This window comes from Athene noctua, chromosome 1, assembly GCF_965140245.1.
Source record: "Athene noctua chromosome 1, bAthNoc1.hap1.1, whole genome shotgun sequence".
In the NCBI taxonomy this organism is placed as follows: domain Eukaryota; kingdom Metazoa; phylum Chordata; class Aves; order Strigiformes; family Strigidae; genus Athene; species Athene noctua.
In genome coordinates this window covers 172,944,844-172,971,237 of record NC_134037.1, presented here as the reverse complement: position 1 = coordinate 172,971,237, position 26,394 = coordinate 172,944,844, and the positions used below count along the sequence as shown (strand labels likewise).

The window sequence follows — 26,394 nt, the reverse complement described above, 5'->3', positions numbered from 1 at the left end:
CATTTGTGAAGCCATCTTATTAACTACGCCAGTATTACCCTTGGGTTGTTAATTCACTTGCTAACTTCCTTAAAATGATCTAGATGGTGATATTCTCTGGTTATATCTAGTTATTAGAATTTTATTTGTGGTTGAATATTATTTAAGCCCTGAGGTATCTCTGAATTCCAATTTTATTTCCTAAGGTCTTCTTCAGTGCTGCAGATGTTACCTGTCTTCCTACACAATGGAAAAGGCTGGAAGTGTAAACACATAAAAGATGAAGATTTTGGTAGCTTTATTATATATTTGACAGTAATGGCTAATATTTGTGCAAACTCTTCATAAATTCAAGTGACAGATTTTAAAGGAGTTACATGTAATTTACTTCTCTGTAGAGGTAAGAGTTCTCCTACGTAATTTATAATCATTTTTATTTAAACAAGGGGTAAGAGAGAAAGTCCGAGGAGCTTGTAGTTCTGTAAGATCAATATGTATGTTTCATAATATTTACACATCCTGCCAGAACATTTACAGAACTTGTAAATTCCACTGAACATAGAGACAGGGACTGTCATGGATTACAAGATTCACTGCACTTACACCCTCTGTTGGGACAGGCAGAAGAATTAGTAAGCCCTGTGATGGAAGTACCAACACTTCATGATGCTTTAAAACGCTGCTGGGACAAAATACTGGAACTTGTAAGTTTAGTGGAAAAAAATTGATATAACTCACAATACTTGCAAGTTCTTTTGGTACAGTCAGAAAAGCTTGCAAATCATGTGTGAATAATAGATACAGAAGAAGATCTTCGGGCTCAGATTATACAGTTTACAACAAATAAGAATTCACTATTTGTAAACTGAACAAAGTAAATAAACAGTTATCTTAGGAGGCTACTAACTTATTATTTGCTGCAAGTACCCTCTTCGATGTTTTGCTCCTGCTATAAATACATAATAATACAGCCACTGTGTGGATCCTCTCTCTATTCAAGTTTCCACTTTTTTACGAGAATTTTCCTTCAAACTCAGGAAATGCAGGACATTCAAATACATCGCAGAAGACAAGCCCCTTACAACATGATTTTATTTTTTGGAACAGTAATAATTTGTGCAACTTCTGTATAACCCAACCTCATAGAGGAGAATCGAGTAATTGCCAAGCAGGCAGGTAATACTCACTGTACACTGTTCAAGTTGCTTTTCCAGTGCTTCTGAATCACCAAGGGCAGGCCACTCTTCCTTCAGAAAAACATCCACTTCAGCCATCCACTTCTTCAGTGTTTTAGTGTCATTCTGTTTATTAAAAAGACGTTTTATTGCATCACACAGAACCTGACTAGCAATAGTGTAATTCATTCTGGCACCATGACTAAAACTCATTGCAATGTAATTTCAAGATTATTGAACTGTATGAAAAATACAAACACAGCAAACAAGCAAAACCAATTTTATCTGTGACTGTCACTGACTCTTTAGCTTGCACTCTGACCATTTCTGCCCAAGTTTAATGTGTCTACAAGCAGGTAACTTTCTGGCTCTCAAGTTTATGCCTTTCAGATATCATTTGTGTTTATATGTTACATGTGTGTTCATTGGTTCCTTGTATGGCTTCAGATTACTCATACCTGGTAATTAATTCAGGTTCACCTATTAAATCCTCCTATGCTTCAATTTAAATTTCAGGCTTCTTTTGGAAGTTGCATGCTCTATTGTCTATTTCTCTACCAGAACACAACAGAGAAAAACTCCCTTACTACTCAGATGAAAAAAAAATTTTAACTGAAAGATTAATTGAAACAGATTCACTTCAGAAACTAAAATCATGCAATGACTAAGTAATTTCAGAGTTACTCTCAGTTACTGCTTCTAGCACTAGAATATTTGTAATCAATAATATCCTTTCCATAGTCTTTAATTAACCCTTGCAATCAATAAAAAAAGCTGAACATCAAATGCTTGAAAACAGGGAACGCTACCAGTCCCAGGCAACATTACATAGATAATCTAATACATTGAAAGGTGGAATGAGATTTTCAAAATATCACTTAAAATTAACTTAAAATGCCACCTTAAGTAAACAATTAGGTGCACATGCTAAAATAAAAATAATAAATGGCAAAAATTTGAAAGGCATTATAAAGCATTTTTTCATTAAAATTTTATCAACAGTGAAGTATATATTGATATTATATGCTGAATGTGAAGCTGAACTAAAACACATAAAGGACGTTTCATTACAATATAGGCTGTGTCCTAAAATGTGTGCAAAAATGCCTTAGCAACTATTATGAAATAGATAAACACAGGGAACATTTTTCTAATGTGCTTGATATATTTAATAACAACAGGCTACTGTGGAAAATTAATGGAATTAATAAAAATAATCATACAGGAAATATCAGTATACTTCATAATAACAATTACCAAAACACTGTTGAAGTGTTTACTGTGCGTTTCATTATCAGTCAGTAAAAATAGTTCAGCATCATAATCCATGATGAAACTTTAATACCTTTACAAGAGTACTTTAAGTATAGTTCATTAATGCTGCAAAATATAGAACTGATGGGATTTACTTGAAAAGAGATCAGTCTCCAACTACCAATGAGGATCAAAAGTATGACTTGCATTTACAATCAGACTATAAATGCATTTTATTTATCAACACTGATTTAATCGTATCCCATACTGGTGCATTCCATAAATTGCAACATCTAAAACAATTGTCTGGATGTGAATTCATTCAAGGAGTTGAAAAGAAAATGACTTTTATATTAACTGTGTACTAGAATGACTTCAGCAATAAATATAAAGGCTAAGATTTGTATGCAACCATAGCTCATATAGCTTTAAAAATATGTGTTCCACAGAGCATGGTCATGATGTTCAGGACTTTTTCCTTTTAAGAGCAGTGGAAGAACCTCTAAACCTCTATCCAAAAAATGCAGGGTGGTTGGGGGGTGTGTGGGGAGACAGAACTTTGAATTTCTTAAGCAAAGTGTATTGCTCTGTTTTGTGCAATTGCAAATATTTTATTATACTATTGATAAGACCACTTTCCAGTTTTCCTATTTATATTGGCTTTATGTTGCAAGGTCTTGGTAGCAGGGGTGGCCTCTGTGAGGAGAGGTCAGGTGCTGCCCTGTGCCGGACACAGCCATTTCCAGCTGCCTCCTCCAATGAAGCCACCACAGGACACACCTGACCCCATGGTCAGCTAGGGATGCCTCTGTGATAGTACAGTCAAGAAAGGGCAAAAATGCCAGACAGGCGAGGAGAAGAGAAAAAAAGTGAGAAAAAGCCTTGCAGACACCAAGGTCAGTGAAGACGGAGGGGCAGAAGGTGCTCCAAGCTCTGGAGCTGAGATTCCCCTGCAGCCTGTGGTAAAGATCATGGTGAGTCAGGCTGTGCCCCTGCAGCCCATGGAGGAGCAGATTTCCACCTGCAGCCCCTGGAGGACACCATGCCTGAGCAGGTGGATGTGCTCCACAGCAAGCTGCAGCCCATGCAGAGTCTCACACGGCAGCAGGTATTTCCTGAAGGATTGCAGCCTGTGGGAGAACCCATGCTGGAGCAGGGGAGAAGAGTGAGGAGGAAGGAGCAGCAGAGAGGAGCTGTTACGGACTGACCGCAGTTCCCATTCCCTATACCCCCGTGCCCCTTGGCAAGAGAGGAGACAAGAGTAAAGCAATAGAGTGCAGACTAAGGAAAACAGAGGAGTGGGAGAGGTATTATTTTTTGTCTCTGTTTCTCGCTACCCAAATCTACTCCATTTTTCCCCAAGTTGTGTTTGTTTTGCCCATGATAGTAAGTGATTCCCCTTCTTTATTTCAATACAAAAGCTTTTCGATCCTGTTTTCTCCCCCTGTCCTGCTGAGGACAGGGAGTGAAAGAGCAGTTGCGGCACCTGGCTGCTAGACAAGATTATCGCACCATACCATTACACTTTATTTCATGGCCAGCTTCAAACATCAGAGATGTAGCTATGGAGCCAATATTACCATTTAGAGTAATGTGACATTTCAGTAGCTAAATCATAAGTAGTTCTGATAAAATGTTTCCTCCTTTTATTGGTCCATTGTCCTTATCTAAAAACTGATGAAGAGTAGCAAAATAATGAGTGCTTTTTTTCTTTTTTTTTTTTTCTCTACAAAAGCAGAAGTGTAAGAATATTTTGACAGAAAAATTATTCCTGACAATTCTATTGAATTAAGATGAAAGCAACAATTACAGTTCACATGCTATTGTATTATAATTCACAACATGGAGCTAATCATGTATCATGTTCTACTACTAGCAAACCAAAGCCAAGAACAGAAATACTTGATGTTGTAAATAGAAGAAATAGAGAGACAACACTGAGAAGAAACACATGGTGAGAGCACAGCTTTGAGTATGGCTGCAGGACTTCAACCTCCATATTTTTCTTTGCCATATCCCCCTTGAGTATGCAAGTGTTCATTTGCATGGGGGCAAGGAGAGAAACATAAAAAAAAAAAAAAAAAATTTTTCTCCATTTTTGTGTCTGGTTGATTTGAATTCCTCTGAAAGCTGACCCTTGAAATTATAGAAATAGAGCAGGAATATGTTAAAAATGGACTTATTTTAAATTTCACAACATCTAAGTCATAGATGTCCCCTGTAATGTTGATACATGTGATTTATAAATAAGTATAAATAGTAGATCCTCACAATGAGAGAAAATGCTTGAGGTTCCAATGTTAGCATTCTAAATACCTTAAACTCACACAGTTGTGTAAGTCATATACACTTCTGCTTTCTGGCAACTACTGCCAAGATACTCCCATATTACAAACTAAGTGAATCTGTTAAAGTCAGTATGGTTACAGCTACTTCAGCTGCATGAAAAGGTACTTCAGCTACACTCAAAAAGTAAGCAGAGGAACAGTAGTAGCAATTTCACTGCAATTGAAGTTTTGCTATTGAAAAAAATACAGGCAGAAAGGGCCACAAAACCAGAACTCAAACTAAAATCTCAAACCCACAAAATCAAGCAAACATTTTAATACATTTTATGTACTGTTTTGATTTTTACTTCGCTGTTATTTTCTTGAGGTTTATGAATGCATTCTGTGCTAGTCCCACAGACACAAGCTACCACATAGTAGCTTGGGCTGAAAAAGTTTGGTTAACCTGGAATCGCTGGAGTTTGGTCATAAGCTCTTCGAGTTTCTGGCAATGTTCCACCAGCTGTGCTGATAATTTCTTCCAGCGGCCAAGGATCACATCAATCTCTGATCGATATCTTTGGCTGATTTCTTCAGGGGCTTTCCTGGACATGTCTTCCACAGTTGTACTGAGATAGTTCAGGCCTTTTTGCTGCTCTTGCAAAGAACTCTGTAGAGCCTATGAATAAGAAGCAAATAGTATCCCAATTCATGTATCAGACAATTCTCTTTGTTTCACAGATAGGTGAGACTGCTGAAGAAAGGACTAAAACTAAAAATGTGTCACCTTTACTAAAACATCCAATGACATTCAATTTGGAATTGCCTTTTTCACACAAACTGGAAAGTAGATTTTTAGTTGAACTGAGAATATAACCAGAGGTGTTTATACTTGTTAACAGAGGCGATCCACATATACTTCATTAATTTGAGAAAGGAATTTACTATGGCTCTAATCATTACACTTTCAGAAGAATCCGACCATACATGGAGAAAAGAATAAACTCAGAAATGCTTCTATGATTTAAAGTTTTTGATAATTTCTCAAAACTTTTGCAATTCTTAGCCCAAATTTGCTGCATCTAACTTTTTTCTATATTCTATTTTTTATTTCTGAATGTGCATTACTAGTTGTATCCAACAACACACTCATTAGCCATACAGTAGCAGGACAATAGCAAACACTGAAATGCAGGGAAGGTTTGTATCTACTGGTGAAAGTTGTTCCACATTTGTGTCTGCTTGTAAATCTGACAGGAAATCTGACAAAGCCTGTGCTGCATTTCACAAATCACAATTGTTTCCATGTCAGCACTGGAAAATGAATGAGCTAAATCTATACTTAACTACCAGAGCTATCGTCAAAGGAATATTTTATGTATTACGGGGACAAACAAAGGCTTTTCCTTAACATGTTCAGTATCTTACAAAATTGGTTTCATTGGTGAAGAACACTTTCAATCCTTTAACTTTAGGAATTGATATAAGTATCCACCACCTCCTGAAGCCCTTGCCCAAAACCCATGTGTGCAATTCAATCAAGATCCATAGGTTTCAGCAGACTCATGACAACTAAGGGTTCTGTTCCTCTAAACTTTTAATTTGACACATTCATTCTCACAGCCAGACCACTCACCTTGAGCTCCCTGAGTCTCTGCTCCATGATTTCATATTCAGCAACTGCAACCTGAGGCATGGAGAGTTTAGTTTCTGATTGCTGGATCCACACAAGTATAGTGTTCATTGTCTCTTTGTAGTGTGCAGGAGGCAAACTGTCAAAAACTGCATTCAATGTGGAAAAAAAAAAAAAAAAAAGAAAGAAAGAAAGAAATAATCTTGTGCTTCATTATTTGGTTTGCTGAGAGTATGTTTGATAAAAAACTGAGCTGTATGGAAGTCAAATGGCTATTTTGCAACAGATTGCAACTGGTCTAGTATACCAGTATCAGATTTTTCCAAAAATTATGGAAGTAGAAAACTTTTGAAGACTAAATACGCTCATTCTAATGTTTATAATTTCTCTGTCATTTTATCAGTTGTATGTCATTTGACTCTCTTCTTATAGGTCACGCGACAATTTATATGGCCGAGACAACTAGCTTGCCTTGTGTGTTTAGAGATCAACAGACAAACCATTGTAGGTAACCCAAAATCTAATTTCAGAACTGCAGCAAGAAATGACATTCCCTTTTATGAACCATGTTTTTGTGTTTAATGTTTCTGTTCAAGTAAAATGTTCTGTTTAAGACATCTGTTAACCGCTCAGAAAAATCAATCTTTCTTCTGCATTAAAGTTGAATTTTATCTAACTGTGCTTATTGTGCCAACATTACAGCTGCTGCAAATAGACAACATCTGGCACACACATGAGCAACTCATTAGCAGAGACACTCCCTCTGCCCTCAACAACAGTTGCTTCTATACTCATAGAGAAAAGGACAGACAAATAGCAAGGCTGGTTGGAAATGAAATATTTCCAACTTGTAGCACATAATAATGAGGTATATAAAAGGTCAAAATAATATTATACCTATTTGTATCTCCTGTACATCTATGGTGTTTCAAAAAGAACTGTACTGAGAAATGATATAGCTATCCAAAAAGCAATTTTGACAAGCACCTCAGTTAAAGTTTTTAAGTGCAAGCTTGCTTATATTCCCATAAAACAATACTTTGCAGAATGCACTTCAGATTTTAACTTAATCTTTTAGTTGATCAACAGAATGCTACTTGGAAAAAATCTTACATTTTCAGTTAAGCATCATAACAACATACTAAAATCAGAGCAATTTAAGCTCTCTCTCTTGTGGAGGATGCACATTGTATGGCATATTTTCCTCATAAAAATCTTGGCGGATCTGATTTATCACACACATCTGGGGTTTTACAAAAGATAGGACTTGGTACCAGGAAAGACAAGAATTTCTTCCCTTGTGATGTATTTTCTTTACATAGAAAGCAACTGTAATACATTATTGGAAACACAGAAAACAAACATTTTCCATCTCATCAAAGAGCATTTTAAATCTTTTTATTTCCTTAGTGAGATTAGTATTGTCTTTGACTCATTTAATCCAGACAATTCCCACTTTAGAATAGAACATATATTTAAACACATCACTCCAAATGAATGGAGACATAATTTCAACAGTTCAGATATGTTACCAGAGTATATAACTCTTAATCTGCAGTTTTATTTAGAAATATGGAGTTCAGCATTGTGATGTAATATTTGACGTCTATAAATCATTTTCTTCTATAAAGAATTTTAAAGGAAAAACGAATCTTTTAAAATTAAAAAACAAATACAGACTACTGTATGACTTCAACCAGATATATAAAAGAATAGCTAATTTTGGTAGTAGTGACCAGTACCTCAGAACAGGTAAAAACATGATTCACTGTTACAGGAAACTCAATCAAACTGCATGGAACTGTCATCCTGAAAGTTTGCAATAATAATAATTTTAAAACCATCCAAACACTGCAATGTTTTGTCCAATTTTTATGAATTATGTTCTCAACTCTTTGAAGGACTAAATAAGAGTTCAAGTGGGATCATGGGATGTTGATTTAATCAAGCTAGTGGCTTTCCAATTTGGTTATTAAATATTCCATTTAAAAAGCACTTTTGAATTCAGTGAAACAATATTTTTTTCCATTTCACTTTTCCAGGTTACTACCAGTAAAATAGTACTTTTCAATGTCTTTTGACTAGCTGGAGTTTTGGGGTTTTGTTGGGTTGGTTGGTTGGTTTGTTTGTTTGGGGTGGTGGTGGTATGTGTTGGTTGGTAGTGTTTTTTTTTAAAGACAGAGAGTGCGTCAGCATTTTAATCCACAAGGAAGTATATTAACATGTTTTTGGATGACACTTAAGATGAGCCTATATTGGTTTTGCAACTCATGATGACAATGGTGAGAATTCAAACTCCTACAATAGGATTCACATTATCTAATTTTAGCTGTCCAAATAAACTAATACATTGATGGTCTCTCTCTGGGTAGTATAAATCTCTAAATTCCCCATGCTTGTAACATAAACACACATCCAGACCCGTTTATTTTTATCATAAAATTTGCTTTGTGATACTAATGTTTGTGGATTAAAGTCCACATGATAAGCACAGTACATTAATATGGATTCTGCTATATTACAAGAAAAACTGAATTGGTAGTCAGAAAGATATAGCATGCCTACAAGTCAAGCTATAGCTAAACTAGGGCTACGACAGAACTATAACAAAGGGAAAATACAAATATGTTCCTGTGAAATATCAGAATACAGTTCCCATCCCGTAATAGAAAAATGCTGCATTAATCTGTTGCACTTGCAGGGGATGCATTTTGGTGTGACCAGCACTGGAACCCTCGAGAACTGACAGGAAAATATATTTACACTTGCCTATTTATTTTAGAGAAAGTGCTTAAATTTTGAAATATAATGTGAAGATATTTAGTTAGGACATATTTTTAATAAGTAGAAATATTTAAACATGTTAAAATAACTTTCCAAATAAGTTGTTTTTCCTCACAGTTTCCTGTTTTGTGACTAAATTTTCCAGTCTTTTCCCAAATCAGAAATGAAATGAGAACACAATTATCTCAACAACTATCAAATCCCACTGGATATGCTGCAATGTGCATCTCCTACAGTCAGGACAAATCCCACTGTTCATTACATCATTGTGAAAGAAGAAAAATGCAATAAATATAATATATGAGATCATTTTAGTACAGACTTATTCCCGGAAATGGGTGAACTAGATTGAACTGAATGTATTTCCTGTAAAAATCTCCTCATCAGTAACTGCAGTTTAAAACCACGCTGATGCTCCCACAAGTTTGTTTTGCTTATTTTGTAATACAAATACTTAAGGTTATTCATCAAAGTCTTTATATTGATGACTTCATAAAAGCTGTGATTCCCTTCTCCCACATCTTTCACCAGAAACTCTCAAAGTGGAATCATAACAAATCTTGTATAATATATAATCAATATTCTGCAAGTGCTTTAACACTTCCAAATCTCTTACTTATTAAGCTCTTAAAAGAAATATAAGGGAAGCCCTTCTCCTATTCTACAAGATCGAATGTCACCATAAATATCTTTTAAAGATACAAAACTTTTTAGGGGGTTTTATTTCTCATCCTTATAAATTTTCATTTTTACCATGGAGGAAAAGGATAAAGTAACCGATAGGGTAGAGGACATTATCTTATATACATTCATTTCACAGGTTGCTTTGATCTTTTCTTCTTTATGCACACAAAAAATAACTACCAGAGGAAATGGATGCAAAAGAAAAATGAAATTACTTGTGTGTTACTTATTAAAATAATATTTTCTCACACACATCTGAGCTGTGTCTTCAGCTCAAAAGGCACATTCAAAGAAAATTAAGAAAACTTTAGTCCTCAAACCCAAACAGCAATGAATATTATTGCTACTAAATCATAGTTCAGGTCCTAAAAAAAACCTTACAGTTATAAAACTGTACAGAACAATTGCTTAAAAATTTTATTCCTCAAGTATGCAATGATGGGTGAAAGATTATTATACATATCATAGCAATATCACTGTCACATAACCAATCTCTAAGATACTTAGAGCATGAAAATAAGTTAGCAGTTCAAAGTTTAAGCAAAAGCAGACTAATGACAGACTAAAACTCCAAACTGTCATCTTACAGTTATGGTTACTGGGTACTCATAAAATTATGCTAAGACTGAGTTGCATGAAGTCTATGTAATGCAACCCTCTTTAAGATACTGTACGAGCAGATTAGGGAGAAAAGTTGTGGACATGCAAGATAACTGTAAGCATGGGGCAGGTATGACATGATATAGAAGGCAAAAACTTTCTAAAGTCCTTCTTGAAATAAATAGGAGAAATATAATTTGAATGCAGATGAATAATTCATCATTAATAATAACAGGAATAACAGCAATAACGATGATAATGATGACTTTACCTTTGGGAGTTACTGATACTGCAAAGGTAGAATCAGAATTTGAAAGGAAAGCACAGTGCATGAATTTATGAAGGAGACAAAAATAGAAATAAATATGACTTCGCCACCTCTATCTTGATATTCTTAATTTCTACTGCCACAAAAGCTTTTTTTTTAATTATTTTTACTTTCTTTAACCTCATGACACTCCCCAAATCCCTTTCAAGAACAGTCTTGTCAAATTAAGAACACGTATCTCACTGAAGATCATAGCTGCGTAAGAGTTCACCCCTGCAAGACTAAAAAGCAGAAGCACCTTAGTCCAGTCACAGAGCAAGAGGAAGCTGGAATGAATCAGCTGCCACCCAGGAGGTAGTTTGAACCAAGGAGTATTCACTTACCTGACACTGACTGACAGCTCACCCTGGGCTGAGGGGGAATGGGAGGCTGACCAGGCTACTTCATCTCTTTGACACAGCAGCAGTTAATTTCAAGACTAGTAAATATAAAGTTTAATCCCTCATTCCTCACCAAGGCAATTATAAAACTAAGAATTTCTTGGGAAATCATATTATTCATATTAGAATTATTGACATGATTGTCCATTTCACTCCCTTGTGTACATTACTGAATAGTTTGAAGCAGTGTCTGACCTCTATTTTTTTCTATATACCATTATTCTAGAAATGAATAAATGTGTTTGGGAAGGGGGGAGAGCTGGAATGATGGATGCACCATCTTCAATAGGATCAATTACCTATGGATATACAGACATTCTATAAAGCAAGAAAAATGAGGTCATATTTCTTCATATTTTATGAGGTTATATTTCTTTCATAAGCAACACTGCAAAATAGTGAAATAACAAAATCAGTTTTAGAAATGGTTTTAAATTGGGTTTTATAACTGAAAACGTTAATCAAATCATGGAGAAAAATATCTGAGAAAATCTGAGTTCATCTTTGATAATATTTTATTAAAAAATCTACTGTGCAGCATAGAGAAAACACTAAGCACTCGTGAACCTCAAAAAAACCCCAAACCAAAGCCACACCACCCTCAAAAAAAACCATTAAAACAAAAAAATATTTGAGGACACAATCTCCTAGAACTAGAGAAAACTTTTTTTTGGGAAAAAATTCCCTTGGAAAACAGAACAGAATAGCTTAATACCCTTATCCATCAGAAAAGATAATGGAGTAATGAACCATTAAACAAAGGAAAAAAACAAAACCAAAAACCCAAGCTCTGAATGATGAACTGAAAATCCATTTCACATTAAAAAAAGCTGTAATGATGAATGAAAAAAAAACTTTCTAGCACATGTAGGTTATATGTACGCAGAAGAAAAAAGGAGCAAATACTACCACTGATATGCAAAACACCGTTCAGTCTTTAAGAAATTCTTCTATCTGTAGAAAACAGTTACGTGCAAATAATTTATGCAAATAAAATATGGAAATATCTAAAATGCTCTAACAAAATTTCACCATTTTCTATTACACTAAGGCTAAAATAAAGACATGGGATATGGCTTTCTCTCCATCCGTTCAACAGAAGCAAGACAGTCATTGAAGAAAGCAGAAGAAACCTGGACTCAAAGAGCCAAATTTTCTATGCTTTAGCTTCAGGGGGTTTTTTCACTTTTTTTATTTGTAAGACTTTCCCAAATCGAATTAGACCTAATGCAGTATCCGAAGCACGACTACAGCAGAGTTAGCGCTTTGGATAAAACTGTATATAAAATTTCTGAAGATAAAATATCATTTACATCATAATCTCACATAAAATATCACTACAGGTATGTACCGTACGGGATAAAACCTTCTCATCTTGACAGCTGAACCATTTGAGATGAAGCATCTATGATGCAGAGCAGCCGCATAAAAAAATAACCACTGACCAGGGCTCCGTAAGATACTGATTCAGGGGCTTCTGTTCTCCAGCAGACTTCCCCCAGCCTGTCCAACACTGCTGCCTCAGGACAGCTGTTCCTGTGGCTGTCCGGGGCACTGGAGGTGTGCATGGTGGCACCAGAGAGTGGGAATGCACAGCTACAGCCAGGAAGAACCTTCCCAAAGCCCCTGCTTCGTGGTATTACAGTTCAAGCAGTGAACACTACTCATCTTACAGGACTAACCAACTGGTTAGTTCATGAGGTCTCACTAGAGTAAAATTAGGTGAGGCAAAACCAGCAATTACAGAAAAAAAGATGTAGAAGATGTAGATGTAGAAAGAAATCATAAAGAAGCTAGCGCTTACCATATTTTCCTCTTGGCAGAATGGTAACCGATTTCAGTTTATAAACCAGTGTGACATTAACAGTTTTTAAATCTTACCCACTGTATGTCTTGACTCAATAGTCATAAATAAACTTTACACTCCTTAATACTAAATTTCTACAGCTCATTCTTTCATCACTTGCTATGGCAGACTTGCATTTTATTTCTTCAGTTCTCTTATGCATCATCACCTCTTCAGTTTGCGTGTGTGTGCATATATGAAGTAACTACAGCAGCGCAATAATGCAGTGTTGAAAAACCCAAGCCTCTCCATGACAGAATTTAGGAGGAATACTATAAAGATCCACTAGAAGGAGCTAGCACTATGCCTAATTTCAAAACAGTACAGACATTTAGAAATATCATTGGTTTAAGGGGCAAATAATCTCTTTGCTGTTGAGAAAAATTACATTTTCTTTTTTTTGTCTGATACTTTATTTTTAGTTTCATAATCAAATACATAAAGTATAAAGTAGTGACTGATATGCTACATATCCTTAATAAGGAATAAAGTCAACTTTCTACTTTGGTATAGCATTTTTCTTTTTGAAAAATGCATTTTATTACAAATCTTGCAAATAATGTTGTAAATAGCAGTCAATATGCTGTGTTGCAAAAAAGGAACAGTTCACCACATTATGGAAACCTAGATAACCTAAAGTAGCTACTTCTCTTTGTTGAGCTTTATGGAGTTAAAATTCTGTTTTATGAAAATCAAGAGCAGATTCACTCCTGCAGTTAAATTCTCTCTCTTCTCTACAGACAGAGATAGACAGCCCTGTCTTATAACCCGACTAAACAGAAACATTTTATGTTGCTAAAAAATATCACTGAATCTGTCCATATACATGCTAACAAAAGATCTGATGGTATAACTACACCGAGTATAACTTTTGCTTCTAAACAGAGTACCTTCCCTTGTTCTCCTATTAATATAAAATATATAATACACTCATAATTTCTGAAAGACTAATTTAATTGAAAAAAGACCACCTAAATTGTAGTACTGGTTTAGCAGGACAAAAGCAAATACAACAGTAGGAAAGCAAAAAACATACACCTATTCTTTGCATGCCAGCCCGGCAAATTGACCTCTTGTCATTAACACTTACTGTTCTGTAGCTGCTTTTCTCTGGCATGCATGTCAGCAAGTATTTGTTTGAAATGGCTGGTAAAAGCTGCAAGGTCAGCATCCAGAAACACTGGCCCTTGTTCTTTCTCTTTGAGCGCTTGACTTTCAGCCTTTAGCCGTTCAATTTGAGGCTGAAGGGTTGACATTCGGATTATTTCGTCCTGCGTGTTTGAACAAAAAAAAACATCAAGATAAAGCTGTCCAACAAATGAAATCACTAGTGCCATGAAATCACCACTTTTTCAATGTGTATTACACAACTGTTTTGCTTCCAACTACATCAGTTATAGGAAGAACGAAGTCAACATCTTTAATCTTTTCTCACAAATCAATACCTCTTCTCCCAATATGATACTCGTACCACTGTTTAAAGTAACTTTCACATGACATTATCATGTTAGTAGTATAAGGTTCAAAGAAAAGGAGATAGGTTGTATATTAAAATTCCATGCCTAAGGAGCATCCTTTTCATGTGGAGCTAAAAACTCTGCATGTTCCACAACCCTGTAATCATCTGTTAGATTACATACAGGCTAAATAGTATGATGTAGAAAAGGACACATGAAGATGTACAGTGATTTCTAGAAGACCCCAGTAACACATTACAGGTTGGGAATGGAATGGAATGGAATGGAATGGAATGGAATGGAATGGAATGGAATGGAATGGAATGGAATGGAATGGAATGGAATAGAATAGAATAGAATAGAATAGAATAGAATAGAATAGAATAGAATAGAATAGAATAGAATAGAATAGAATAGAATCATTTCAGTTGGAAGGGACCTACAAAGATCATCTAGTCCAACTGCCTGACCAATTCAGGGCTGACCAAGTTAAAGTGTGTTGTTAAGGGCATTCTCCAAATGCCTCTTAAAACACTGACAGGCTTGGGTCATTAACTACTTCTCTAAGACACCTGTTCCAATGTTTGACCATCGTCTTAGTAAAGCAATGCTTCTTAATGTCCAGTCTAAACCTCCGCTGGTGCAGCTCTGAACCATTCCCATGCATCCTATCACTGGATCCCAGGGAGAAGAGATCAGCACCTCTCTCAACTTCCCCTCCTCTGGAAACTGTAGAGAGCAATGATCTTGTGGTATTATAACATCAGGAGACCTTGTACACACCATGACACTTGCAACTACTAAGTAAAAAGAAATGAGGAAAATAAGCCCAATGTACATAGTAGAGCTGCTCTAAGTGCAAGAAAACAAGAGAACCCCTGTAAGCACAACACCAGCTTGAAAAATGGCTGAAAATATAAGTAATATCATAGACCTAAATTTGGATTTCAAACATTGTTTTCAGTTTGAGAGCTTCTCAAGCCAGAGATTTCATAACTATGACATGCAATTTACAATTCATTACCACATCTCAATAGATTCCTGTCAAACAATATCATCTTGTAAGTTATCTCCACCCACAGAGTTGTCTACAGTAATGTGCTGGTTTTGGTTGAGATAGAGTTAATTTTCTTCACAGTAGCTAGCATGAGGTTATGTTTTGGATTTGTACTGAAAACAGTGTTGATAACACAGGGATGTTTTAGCTATTGCTGAGCAGTGCTTGCACAGCATCAAAGCCTTTTCTGCCTCTCACCCTACCCCACCAGCCAACGGGCTGGGGGTGCACAAGAAGCTGGGAGGGGACACAGCTGGGACAGCTGACCCAATAGACCAAAGGGATATTTCATATAATATGCCCTTGTGCTCAGTATATAAAGCTTGGGGAAAAAGGAACGGGGGTGACATTTGGAGCGATGGCATTTGTCTTCCTGTCACTGTTATGCGTGATGGAGCCCGGCTTTTTTGGAGGTGGCTGAACACCTGCCTGCCCATGGGAAGAAGTGAATGAATTCCTTGATTTGCTTTGCCTGCTTGTGCAGCTTTTGCTTTATCCATTAAACTGTCTTTATCTCAGCCCATGAGTTTTCTCACTTTTACTTATCTGATTCTCTCCGTATCCCACTAGGGAGGGAGGAGCAAACAGCTGTGTGGGGCTTAGCTACTGGCTGGGGTTAAAGCATAACAAGAGAGAGAAGCAAATTCATACAATGGTGCAGCACACAAGTGAAAATATTTAGAGAGAATAATAAATGAATTAGTGTGACCTTTTCTGTACAACTACTGTAATTCTGTCATATAACGACAGAAGAATATTCCTCCATATGACTCCAAAATCCACCCTGTATCAAAACGTTGGGTACGTAACAAGTAAAGTGGTCTGCAATGGCAGAATTTTGAACTTGACCATGATGACAATTTTCTGGCCCAGATCCTTATGACAGAGGTGATGAGCAACATTTTCTTAATGAAGAAGCAAAGCGACAGATTCTTACAGAAAAAAAAAATAAGGAAAGACAGTTTAGGGGCATAATTCCCTAGCTTGAGGTATCCAAGTATTTTAATAAGCAAATATTTGAGGCAGAGTTTTAAATACCCATACTCTAGTTCCTATTGCCTCTTTATTTCTTTATTAGTCTTTCTCTTCCTTGAATAAATATTTTCAATAATTACCTTGGAAAGTAAGGAGTCCATTTTCCACTTTTATATTGAAGTAGTGTAGGCCATAATCTGGCCCACTGTTGGAATACCTATGAAATACGATATCATAAAAAACTTGGAGAAGAATCTCTAACCTTGCATTTTTCCAACTGAGTTTTTACTGTAGCAGGATCTGTTGCTGGTGTGGGTTGTGCTTTCAGCCAGTTTTCTGCAGTAATTGCTGTCTGCTCCAGTAGCTGCAGCTGGGAGTAGAAGTCAATGATGTTATTTTGGTACTCCAGCCATGCCACTCTCTCGCTCAGCAACTGACAGAACTCAATCCAGCGACTCTTCAGCTGCTCAGAGGCTTGTCTAATGTTGTCAGCATTCAGACCCTCTAGAAAGAAAACAAGAGAAGAAGACACTTAAAGATAAATAAAACACAAAGAAAAAAAAAATAATTTGACAAATCAATTTCTGTATTTAAAAGCTCATAAATCCAGTTAATGATTTAACATCAAATAACAGTCCTGAACATACAGATGTTACACATTAGTGGAGAAAGCATTTCAAAAATATTTTAAGTTGCTGCCAGGGTACTTTTGTTGCTATGGGAATGAATTATAAATGTGCATTAAAGTACAAGAATGGGAATGAAGAAGAAAGAAGAGATGCAATACATAAAGCTAATTAAAACTGCTGTAAGAAATAAAAAAATGCCTGACAGCTGGACTTCGAAAACTATGTCTGGACTGTAATTAGATTTTAATGTACAAGACTGTTGGGATTTTTTGTAAAAAAATTATTTAAATGAAAGGGAATTTTGATGTTTCTGATAATCCAATTCTTAAGCTTTGCCTTACATGTTATTTTAGAAATATCATAAGCACTAACGAATAAACATATGATCAGATTAAACCTCCATCTAGGCCAATCCCATGTGTCCAGCAGTGACCGTCAGTAGACATTACGCAAAGACAGAGCCAAGAAACCATAGATGACACTTCTCTACAATTATTTTCAGACAGGGTTTGGTTTCTCTGATGTAGTTTGCCTATTTCTGTCTAATGTTCAATAATCATGCTTAAATTAAAATTCATAAAACTGACTTATTACATACAAGACAACTATCTAGAATATTGAAAGGTAAAAGTCATCTATATACTCTGTGAAGAAAGTAAGGCAATACTCAAAGGCAATAATCAAAGATAACTAAAGGGGTCTTACAATAATGTAATCTATTATTATTCTGAAACTTGAACTCTGGTTGAGTTCCAAATAGTATTAACTTAAGCATCTCATTTATTTTTCAAAGGCAGTTTAAATGTAGTCCCTAACTTTTTTTACTGGCATGAAATGTAGTGTACACATAGGAATAGGACCCATATTGATTTCAAAATTAATAAACTTCTCAATTCACTGAGTAACGTTATACAGTTAACAACAGGTTTAATAACATCATCACTTATGTCATATATGAGTTAAACTTTAAAACCTAAGCTATATTTTTATCAAAATAAACAAATTTTTATTTCTTAACAACAAGTTTAAAAGTAAGTAAGACAAAAGCCTTCAGTGCTCTACTTCCGTGATTTTTGATACACTATGAATATGGTTTATCTTGTTCGCAACCTGTTCTCCCAATCTGTAGGAAAATTTCTTTATCAAGGATAAAAAATAGTAAAGTTCGTGTGCAATTTTTGAAGGTAGGACATGGGAAACTAAGTCCTGATTACAGCTAAATGCCATAAAGAAAGCACTGGAAATTTATTAAAGTAAAATTTTCTAAAGGATTACTATAATGCATTCTATATGGTAACACACACTAAATGGTAAGCTGGGATCATGTCTGATGTGGAGCACCACAGTTCTCTGGCAAATCCTGTTCTGGATTCTCAGGGCTATTCCTTTCAGAGTTGCTTGGAAACAGCTCACTTGGAAACAGATTGTGCAGTACCCAACAGCAGTTCCCTGGACATGATCTGTTTCTGGGATGTTGCCCTAGCCAAGCAAACTGTACATGATTTCAAAAAGTACAAGTAAAAATGTAGACAGATAGGAAGCCCAGTACTACTGGGAGATAATGGCAACTGTGGTGATTGGAGCAGCTATACATAGACATTATAATCTAGAAACTGGATATCACAGTTTAAAGGCTGGGCAAGGGTATAAAATGAACCTTAACACACAAAGAGCTAAATAGTATTTTGACACATCTTCATAAAATCCAACAGTGATCTGGTCTTTTGTGTGCCTGTGTTTGCATCTGGAGATGTGGTATGCATAACTACATTTTCTTAAAAGTGTAATGTCCTTTGAACAGTACTATGTGAAGAGGCAGCATAAACCTGAATGGCATAGCATGTCTACACAACAACAAAGACGAACAAGCACACAGACACGGAATCTTACCGACAGCAAGAACAAACACATAATATAGAAGATGAGCCTTTAACTATGCTATATTTCAACAATTGTTTCTGTCCTGTTGTGACTTTGGTTATAAAAATGCTGTATACTCATAACAGAGAGCAGGTATCTTTGCCACTGTGTTAATGATTACCTCTGAACCTGGAAGACACTACCGATGAGTTTGGCAGAGAAGATATAAAAAGATCACTTTTATTTATTCCTCCTTTCCTCTCTTTTCAGCTGTCACAGTCTCCAAAGTACCCTTAGGCAAGATTATGATTACCAGGGGAAGCGCAGTCATGGATTCTCCTTACATAATAATATTTTCACTGTAATATTTTCTTCAATGATTCAGAGAGGACTGTATTTCACATGAAAATCTAGATTCATCAGATCCTTTCTTCTTCACACTCATATGTCCCCCTTAACAGAACAATTAAATATGTGGAAATACCCAATATTATTCAATTTTATTTAATATCTGAACCTTGAGTCTAAATGTGATTCCACAAGTGCACAGATGAACAAAGAAACGCTTTTGCTCTTCATGTAACTGAAGCAGACGGTACAAGATTGAAGTGTGCAGAGCTGGTAAAAGATTGCAGAAGTGCACTTCACCCAATATCCTACTGAAAGGAAGACCCATCTGAAAATCTCCATAGGATGCATTTTTAAAGCTCTCTTAATTCACAGTCTGTTAAGGTAACTAACTCGGAGTTGTCTATGAGATGTCGGTATGTCATTTCCAGAATATAAGAAAATGGCCATTACTTACACTTGAAATCATTTGGCCAAATCTGTCAACATTTTGTCTTATTTTGAAGAAATCTATTCCTCCATCTCATTGAAAATGACAAATTAATAACTACTTGAGTAGTTGATGCAATGAGGGCATAATTTTAATGGTTTTAATTGCTCGTTATATTGCTAAAAATCAAGAATTTAAAACTTGCTTTCACAATAAGTACAGATTTCTTCATTAACTTAAGCAACCAGCAGCTTTCATTCATGATGTTAACATCAATTCCTTTACTCTGCTTCACTCATGGCAGCAAGACATACCAAAAGTTGACAAGCAGGTGAAGAAACAATATAAAACCCATTCTCTGGTAAAACAATACTATTTTAGGAATAATGGTTCCTAATCTTTTCATGTTTCATATTATAAAAGTTTCTGATATAATCAGTGAATAAATATACTGTACCCAGAGGAAACAGATCATTATCTGAAGCGCATCCATTAATTTTATTACCTTATGTACTGCACATAACAAACTGTCTCTGAATATTTTTAATTGCGCAGCACCTGACATGCAAGTACTTTGGAATTGCCACTTAATATGAAGTATATCTTATTAAGTGCATTTATCATTTGCTATGGTTCTATGATAGAATAATGTAATACTATTTGTGTTTTTATAGCTTTTGACTCATGAGCGGATGTGAAATAGTAACTCACAAGATAATAAATTTCTTTTACAGAACAGTGGCATTTAACAATCATGTGTTTTATCACAACAAATTAATCTGGTATTCACTTCAATGCTGTTTATCAATATGACTTTAATGCTGCTTATCAGTATTCATTTTGATGCCCTATTTTTTTTTTTATCCTAAACTACTATAATGGTCAAATATCCATCCACTCAAACTGCTAAACTGCTTCGCTCATGCATCAGCAGATTTGCTACTCTATTTTAAAATAGAATTTAGAAAAGAAACCCAGAATAAAATCTTTTCTTAGAAACACAGGTTAACAGATGATGTAAGTTTTCATTGACTGTAATCATCAGACTTCTTTAAAAGCATGGGCAAGGAGAGGCAGAGCATGGCCCATATAGAAGATGAGTGGTTGGGTAAAGAACCATCCACCAAATGCATCAGTGATTTCCCCTGTGATGGAAGAAGACTTTCAAATGGCAATGTCCAGACACACTGCTTACTAACACAAGAATAGCTACACTGTGTAAGATGGCAGTTCTCAGTGCAAAATACTTTTTCTGGCAATGGCTGAAAGCATTTATGTAACACAAGAATAGCACCCTGTATAAATAAATTTCCTCAGGATATTTTCCTCTGTGCTAACGAATAAATAAATGAAACACTAAATGAAACACTAAATAAACCAATACAATTCTCTCCAGAATTTGAATCCTACTTTTTACTTATTCCCCCTCCTATCACAGTAAAAATAAAAGCAAGAAAATAAATATAAATGATACAACAATGAAATTCACCACTGTTCTGAACTCTCTCTTATAATCCACCAGAGGTCTTAATCTTTTTATGCTCTTCATCTGTTACATTCAGAATCTTGTTTATGAGGAAAGAGGAAGCACATTTTTAATATAACTAAAGCCAAGAATTTAGCGATAGCATAATTTGAATCTTAAGAGTCTAATCATTATTAGTCCAGATCTCATTGATACACAAAAAGTAACAGTGCAGTTAAAATTGTCATCACTTGGCTTCACAACTGATCTATGCCTTTAATCTGTTTGCTTTGTGTAGTCTTTTAATTACAGATTACACTGCAAATACATGACAATCATCAGTTGTATCACTGTCCTCCCTAAAGAAAGTACCACACAGAATAACAATGGGAGCATCATCATATGTGATTTTTAGATTGTGATAGTTAAAAAGCTCATTCAAGATAACATAGTACATCTTCCCTTCAATAGATGTTAAACTCTGTGCCTCCCACAAATCCATATCTGTGCCTCCCACAAATCCATAAAGGCACATTAATTCCAGTTCCTTCCCATGTTATGGAAAATAGTTCCAGCATTAGAAGAGAAAGGTATGTAGACATAGTCTGCTCTGTTGAACTCTATTCTGGAGATTCAGCAAAACTTTCCTATGCTATATCCTTTCCTCTTAGTGAATCCAGCAATCAACAACAAAAAACAAAAACAGAGGTGAAGACTCTATGTCCCAAATTAATTTCCACAAGCCATACAAAGACTAAATAAACTGAGCTGAATAACTGTGGAAAATATAAAGTTGCATAAGTTTGTTAAAGTTTAAGATGTAGGTTTAAATTTGAGTTAGTCTTTTTACATAGCTTTTAGTTCATTATCAATTTAGAGATTATCCCATTAATCACAATTGCATTAGATCATAATGATTTGGATTAAAAGACAAATAGAATCATTGAATCATAGAATGGTTTGGGTCAGAAGGGACCTTAAAGACCATCTAGTTCAAACCCCCCGCCATGGGCAGGGACACCTTCCACCAGACCAGGTTGCTCCAAGCCCCGTCCAACCTGGCCTTGAACACTGCCAGGGAGGGGGCAGCCACAGCTTCTCTGGGCAACCTGTGCCAGTGCCTCACCGCCCTCACAGTGAAGAATTTCTTCCTAATATCTAATCTAAATCTACCCTCTTTCAGTTTGAAACAATTACCCCTCGTCCTATCACTACACACCCCTGTATAAAAAGAAAATTTGTTGCATTTAAAAGTAAAAAGGCCGAACATGGCAGTTAACTTCCTCTATACCCAAAGCATAATTTTGAACCTAGCAAGATATTCCGTTTGCAAATTCTTTGCTAAAATCACCTTACAGTTCTCCTCAACTAATGTTAATTATTTAATTCCACTCCCTACTACTCCCACCTTGTGGTGATTACTGCATTATTTAACCATTTCATACACTATTCTTCAAATTGCCTTTGCAGCAGGGGAGTAGCTCAAAGACCCATAAACATTTTAGGTTTCAAGTCCAGAGGAACTGCTTCTCTTTTCAAAGGAACTGTTTCTTCCTAAAACCATGACAAAAAATGATCTTCATTCTTGCGGGCAGCTAACCTGTCATCCTTGCTAGAATATTCTTGATATGAAGGCTGCCACAATATATGGCATGATACAGAGCTCAGAGCAGTTGATAGGAAACAGATGAAGTCATGCTGTCACCTAAGGTAGTCTACCAAAGCTAGTCTACCCTGTGCTTGCACCTCAACTGGAACACATGCTTCCCAAAAATAGGTGTGATTTGGAAGACATGAGAAATACGTATACACCCATCTAGACACAGTAAAAATCACAATATCTATAAAGCATGAATAAGCATGGACCCGTGGACTGAAGGAGAAAAAAGAGAACCTTGAGTTAAAAACACATGAGAATATTTAAGATAGAATGTTAACCTACTTGATACTAGACATGGTAGGTAGTACAGTACCAGAAAAGTAATATATAACATGCTAGTGAGTTCTGCAACTGAAACCGAAATCGGTCACCAGAAAGTACTATATAATCTGAAGAAACTGAAGCTGGAATTCTTGAGGTGCAAGTCTGCATTTGGCCAAAGGAAGATAAGGGCACTGCTAAATGTGCCCTAGACAGATTCCACACAAAATAACAAACTTGATGTGGCAGCACACAAATTTCAAATACTGCCTTAAAAGTCCTGTACAATCAGATCTCCCAGGCAGAAAACACGTCCCAAAAAACTGTCAGAAACTTTTTTATCATCAGCCATGGATAACTGCCAAAATTATTTCAAAGATGTTACCAGGCTCCCTTCAGTCTATTCAGCGAGCCTGGGAAGGGAACCCTTGCAACAGTTATTACAGTAATGGTAATTAAATATATCCCACAGAGTAAATATGGACACTTTTAAAACATTATACTCTCATGCTTAAGCAAGATAATCTTAGGATTCCACCAAATTTGTTTATATATGCCAGTTAGTACCTCAAACTCAAAGCATTTCACTTTTAGCAGTTAAATTCTTGGTTCTTCATTATAACAACTTAATATAAAATATATGTTCTGAAGTTTAGTGCATTCAACATCTATATTTCTGGCAATCATATCAGTATGACAGATGTTGGTCCACGTTTAATATTTTATTGAAAAGTTAGACATTCTTTAATATCAAGGACAATGGCATGACTTAAAATTTTACTTCAATCTACCTTTGTTTTTTCTTTTTCCTTTAAAAATAACTAAAAGTTCAAAAGAATGACATAACAGAATAAATTTTTTGAAAAAATCAATAACAAAAATGACTTACAACTAATTTTCTAAGAGTTGTATAAGCTTTGACATTTATTTTTGAAAAGCCAAATGCCAAAAATCTCTTCCAAATCCAATAAAATGTTGTTTTCTATGATACAGAACATTACAACAATATGTATATTACAAAACATACATTGTATAAGTCAGAAAGCACTTTTTTTTAACTGTTCAGTATAGTGTCTTCAGAGCTTTCTAACTCAGACGAGTTAATGTACCTTCAAAAACTTAGCATACTCAGAAAATAAGATTACAACTTCAGTCTGCGCAGAACAGATTGTTAATATACAGTTCATTACTGTGAGCAAGTTTTACACGCATTTCTTTTCATGGACTAAAGTGGTAAGGCTTTTTTCTCTCTTCTAATTAACAGATTTAACATTCAGAAATAATAAAAGAAATATAAGGCAGTATTACTTTACTGTTCCATTTAGATACTATTTGCTAATATAATTCTTGTGATAAATATGAACATGTGCATTTATCAAATCCCTAAGAAGATTATCTAAATCAACTCCCATGTAATTACCATTCACCATCTGTTCCACCAGGGCCTCAGCTGATCTGCTGGCATCTTGCAGTTTTCTGTACTTCTCAGGCTTTTCTCGCTGGATGGCCTGCAGCATGACAGGAAAGGTGAGTATTTCAACAGAGAGATTTTGAAGAAGAAAGTAATTAATCTCAGGGATGTCTTCTGATTTCTCGAGACCATTTAACCTGTCATATTGCCCTGCCAGCCTCCTAGTTTGCAATGAAAGCTGCAAGTACCACACACCATCAGGAAGGGAGTCAGTCATAAAGTCAAATACATAAACTGAGAATCAGAACACAACAGAGTTGACAAATGATACATGTCAGCATTTTACAGACACATAAAAGACATACAAATTAAGAACTATTCAAAGCCCAATATTTCAGAATAAAAAAACCTGTTCAACAGAAATTCCTTGTAGAATAATAGATTTGCTCATTTGTCATGATAACAGCAAGAATTGAGCATGCTAACCAAATCACAGGGTTTCAAAGCATACTACAGTATTGAACCCATATATCATTTGATTGCTTACTCTTTGTTTGCAAAAAAATCCCCACTTAAAATACATATTAAAGTAGAGACGTAACATATATATGAACATACATAGCAGACATCCATATATGAGCTACTAAGTAAGAATGAGTGATAACTGCAGAATTAACACAGGCTTCTAGTGATGTAATGTATCTAATACACTCAGTTCACCTTTCTGGACTCAAAAATTTCTCAGTCACGTTCAGGCTAGTATTCAGGCTGCCTGGTAATGGCAGGTAAAGGCTAGCTGCTACAGTTTCAGGATGTAGTAGGAATCTAAGTTTTTAATTTTATTTTCGGTTGGCAGCAATACAGATGGAAAATAAACCCATTTTAGATCGGACAGCCCCACAATGCTGCCTCGTAATTAACAGCACTAAGTCACTCAATTGATTTTAAACTAATTTAGTTGTATAATTTAGATGTAATTTAGAAACTCTAAATCAGAAGCCCAAAGAAGCAGCACTGGACCACAGACAATTTCATACCAAAAATAAAACAGACTACATGCCTCCCATAGATCCTGACCAACAGTCTCCCATAAATTAGAGTCCTTCACTTTACACACATACAAAAGGTTACGACACCACAAATCCTACATGACATGTATGGAAAGATAACACACAACCCTGGCTAAGGCTTCTCAGTCTGTCTGACCCTGCTAGGCTTCCTGATCACCTTGTTTATTTCCACAGCAAAGGTATTTTCTGCGTGACTTGACCCTTGGGGGGAAAAAGTTCCTTACAACGGGAAAGAAACCTCAAGTAGCTGTCTAAGAATGCATTTAGTAGAAAAACCTTACATACTTACATGTGAAAACGTTATTTTTCAAGCAGATTGCTATGTTTAGGAGAAATTAATATAAACACCTTTGAAAAACTCTCTTAAAATAACTTTTAAAGTGTGATGTTTAAAACATCTTCAGTTTAATAAGAAGCAGCTCCCTGAAAGACTTTCCTAGGTGAGGAGATGCTCAGAACTTTAAAGACAGATTTTCAGTTAAATTTGCACATTTCCACAGCCTACTTAGAGCTGCCATACGTTTATGCATATAGAAATGATTAAACAGCAGGCTTTCTAACAGTAGCCAAAGTTTCTATCAAACACTTTCAATAGTACAATTTTGTATAAATAAAATATATAAAGAAAGGATATTCAGAGAAAAATTAAGGATGAAAATATTTCGGGTTTTATAAACATATCTTTAATATATACCTAAATTATCACTGAAAGATTATTTGTAGTTTTTGCAGGTCAATAAAATCTTCTACCATTCCACTGTACAATTTCAATATTTTCCAAATTAAAATTTAAAAATCTATTAATTCTCTCCAGAGTTCCAAAATTTCTTAAGAATCATAG

At 35.5% G+C, this 26,394-nt stretch overlaps 1 protein-coding gene across 6 annotated transcripts in view; it reads right to left on the bottom strand.

The window, feature by feature from the left end:
• The window catches only part of DMD (dystrophin), a 1,208,865-nt gene that overhangs the window by 738,187 nt on the left and 444,284 nt on the right, over positions 1-26,394 (bottom strand). For all 6 annotated transcript variants that reach the window (XM_074905425.1, XM_074905436.1, XM_074905445.1 and 3 more), the window contains 6 exons: positions 24,493-24,580; positions 16,682-16,923; positions 14,021-14,201; positions 6,312-6,457; positions 5,142-5,354; positions 1,167-1,280 (listed from right to left, as the gene is read on the bottom strand). In XM_074905425.1, the coding sequence (XP_074761526.1) occupies positions 1,167-1,280; positions 5,142-5,354; positions 6,312-6,457; positions 14,021-14,201; positions 16,682-16,923; positions 24,493-24,580 (984 nt within the window). The remainder of the gene's footprint in view (positions 1-1,166; positions 1,281-5,141; positions 5,355-6,311; positions 6,458-14,020; positions 14,202-16,681; positions 16,924-24,492; positions 24,581-26,394) is intronic.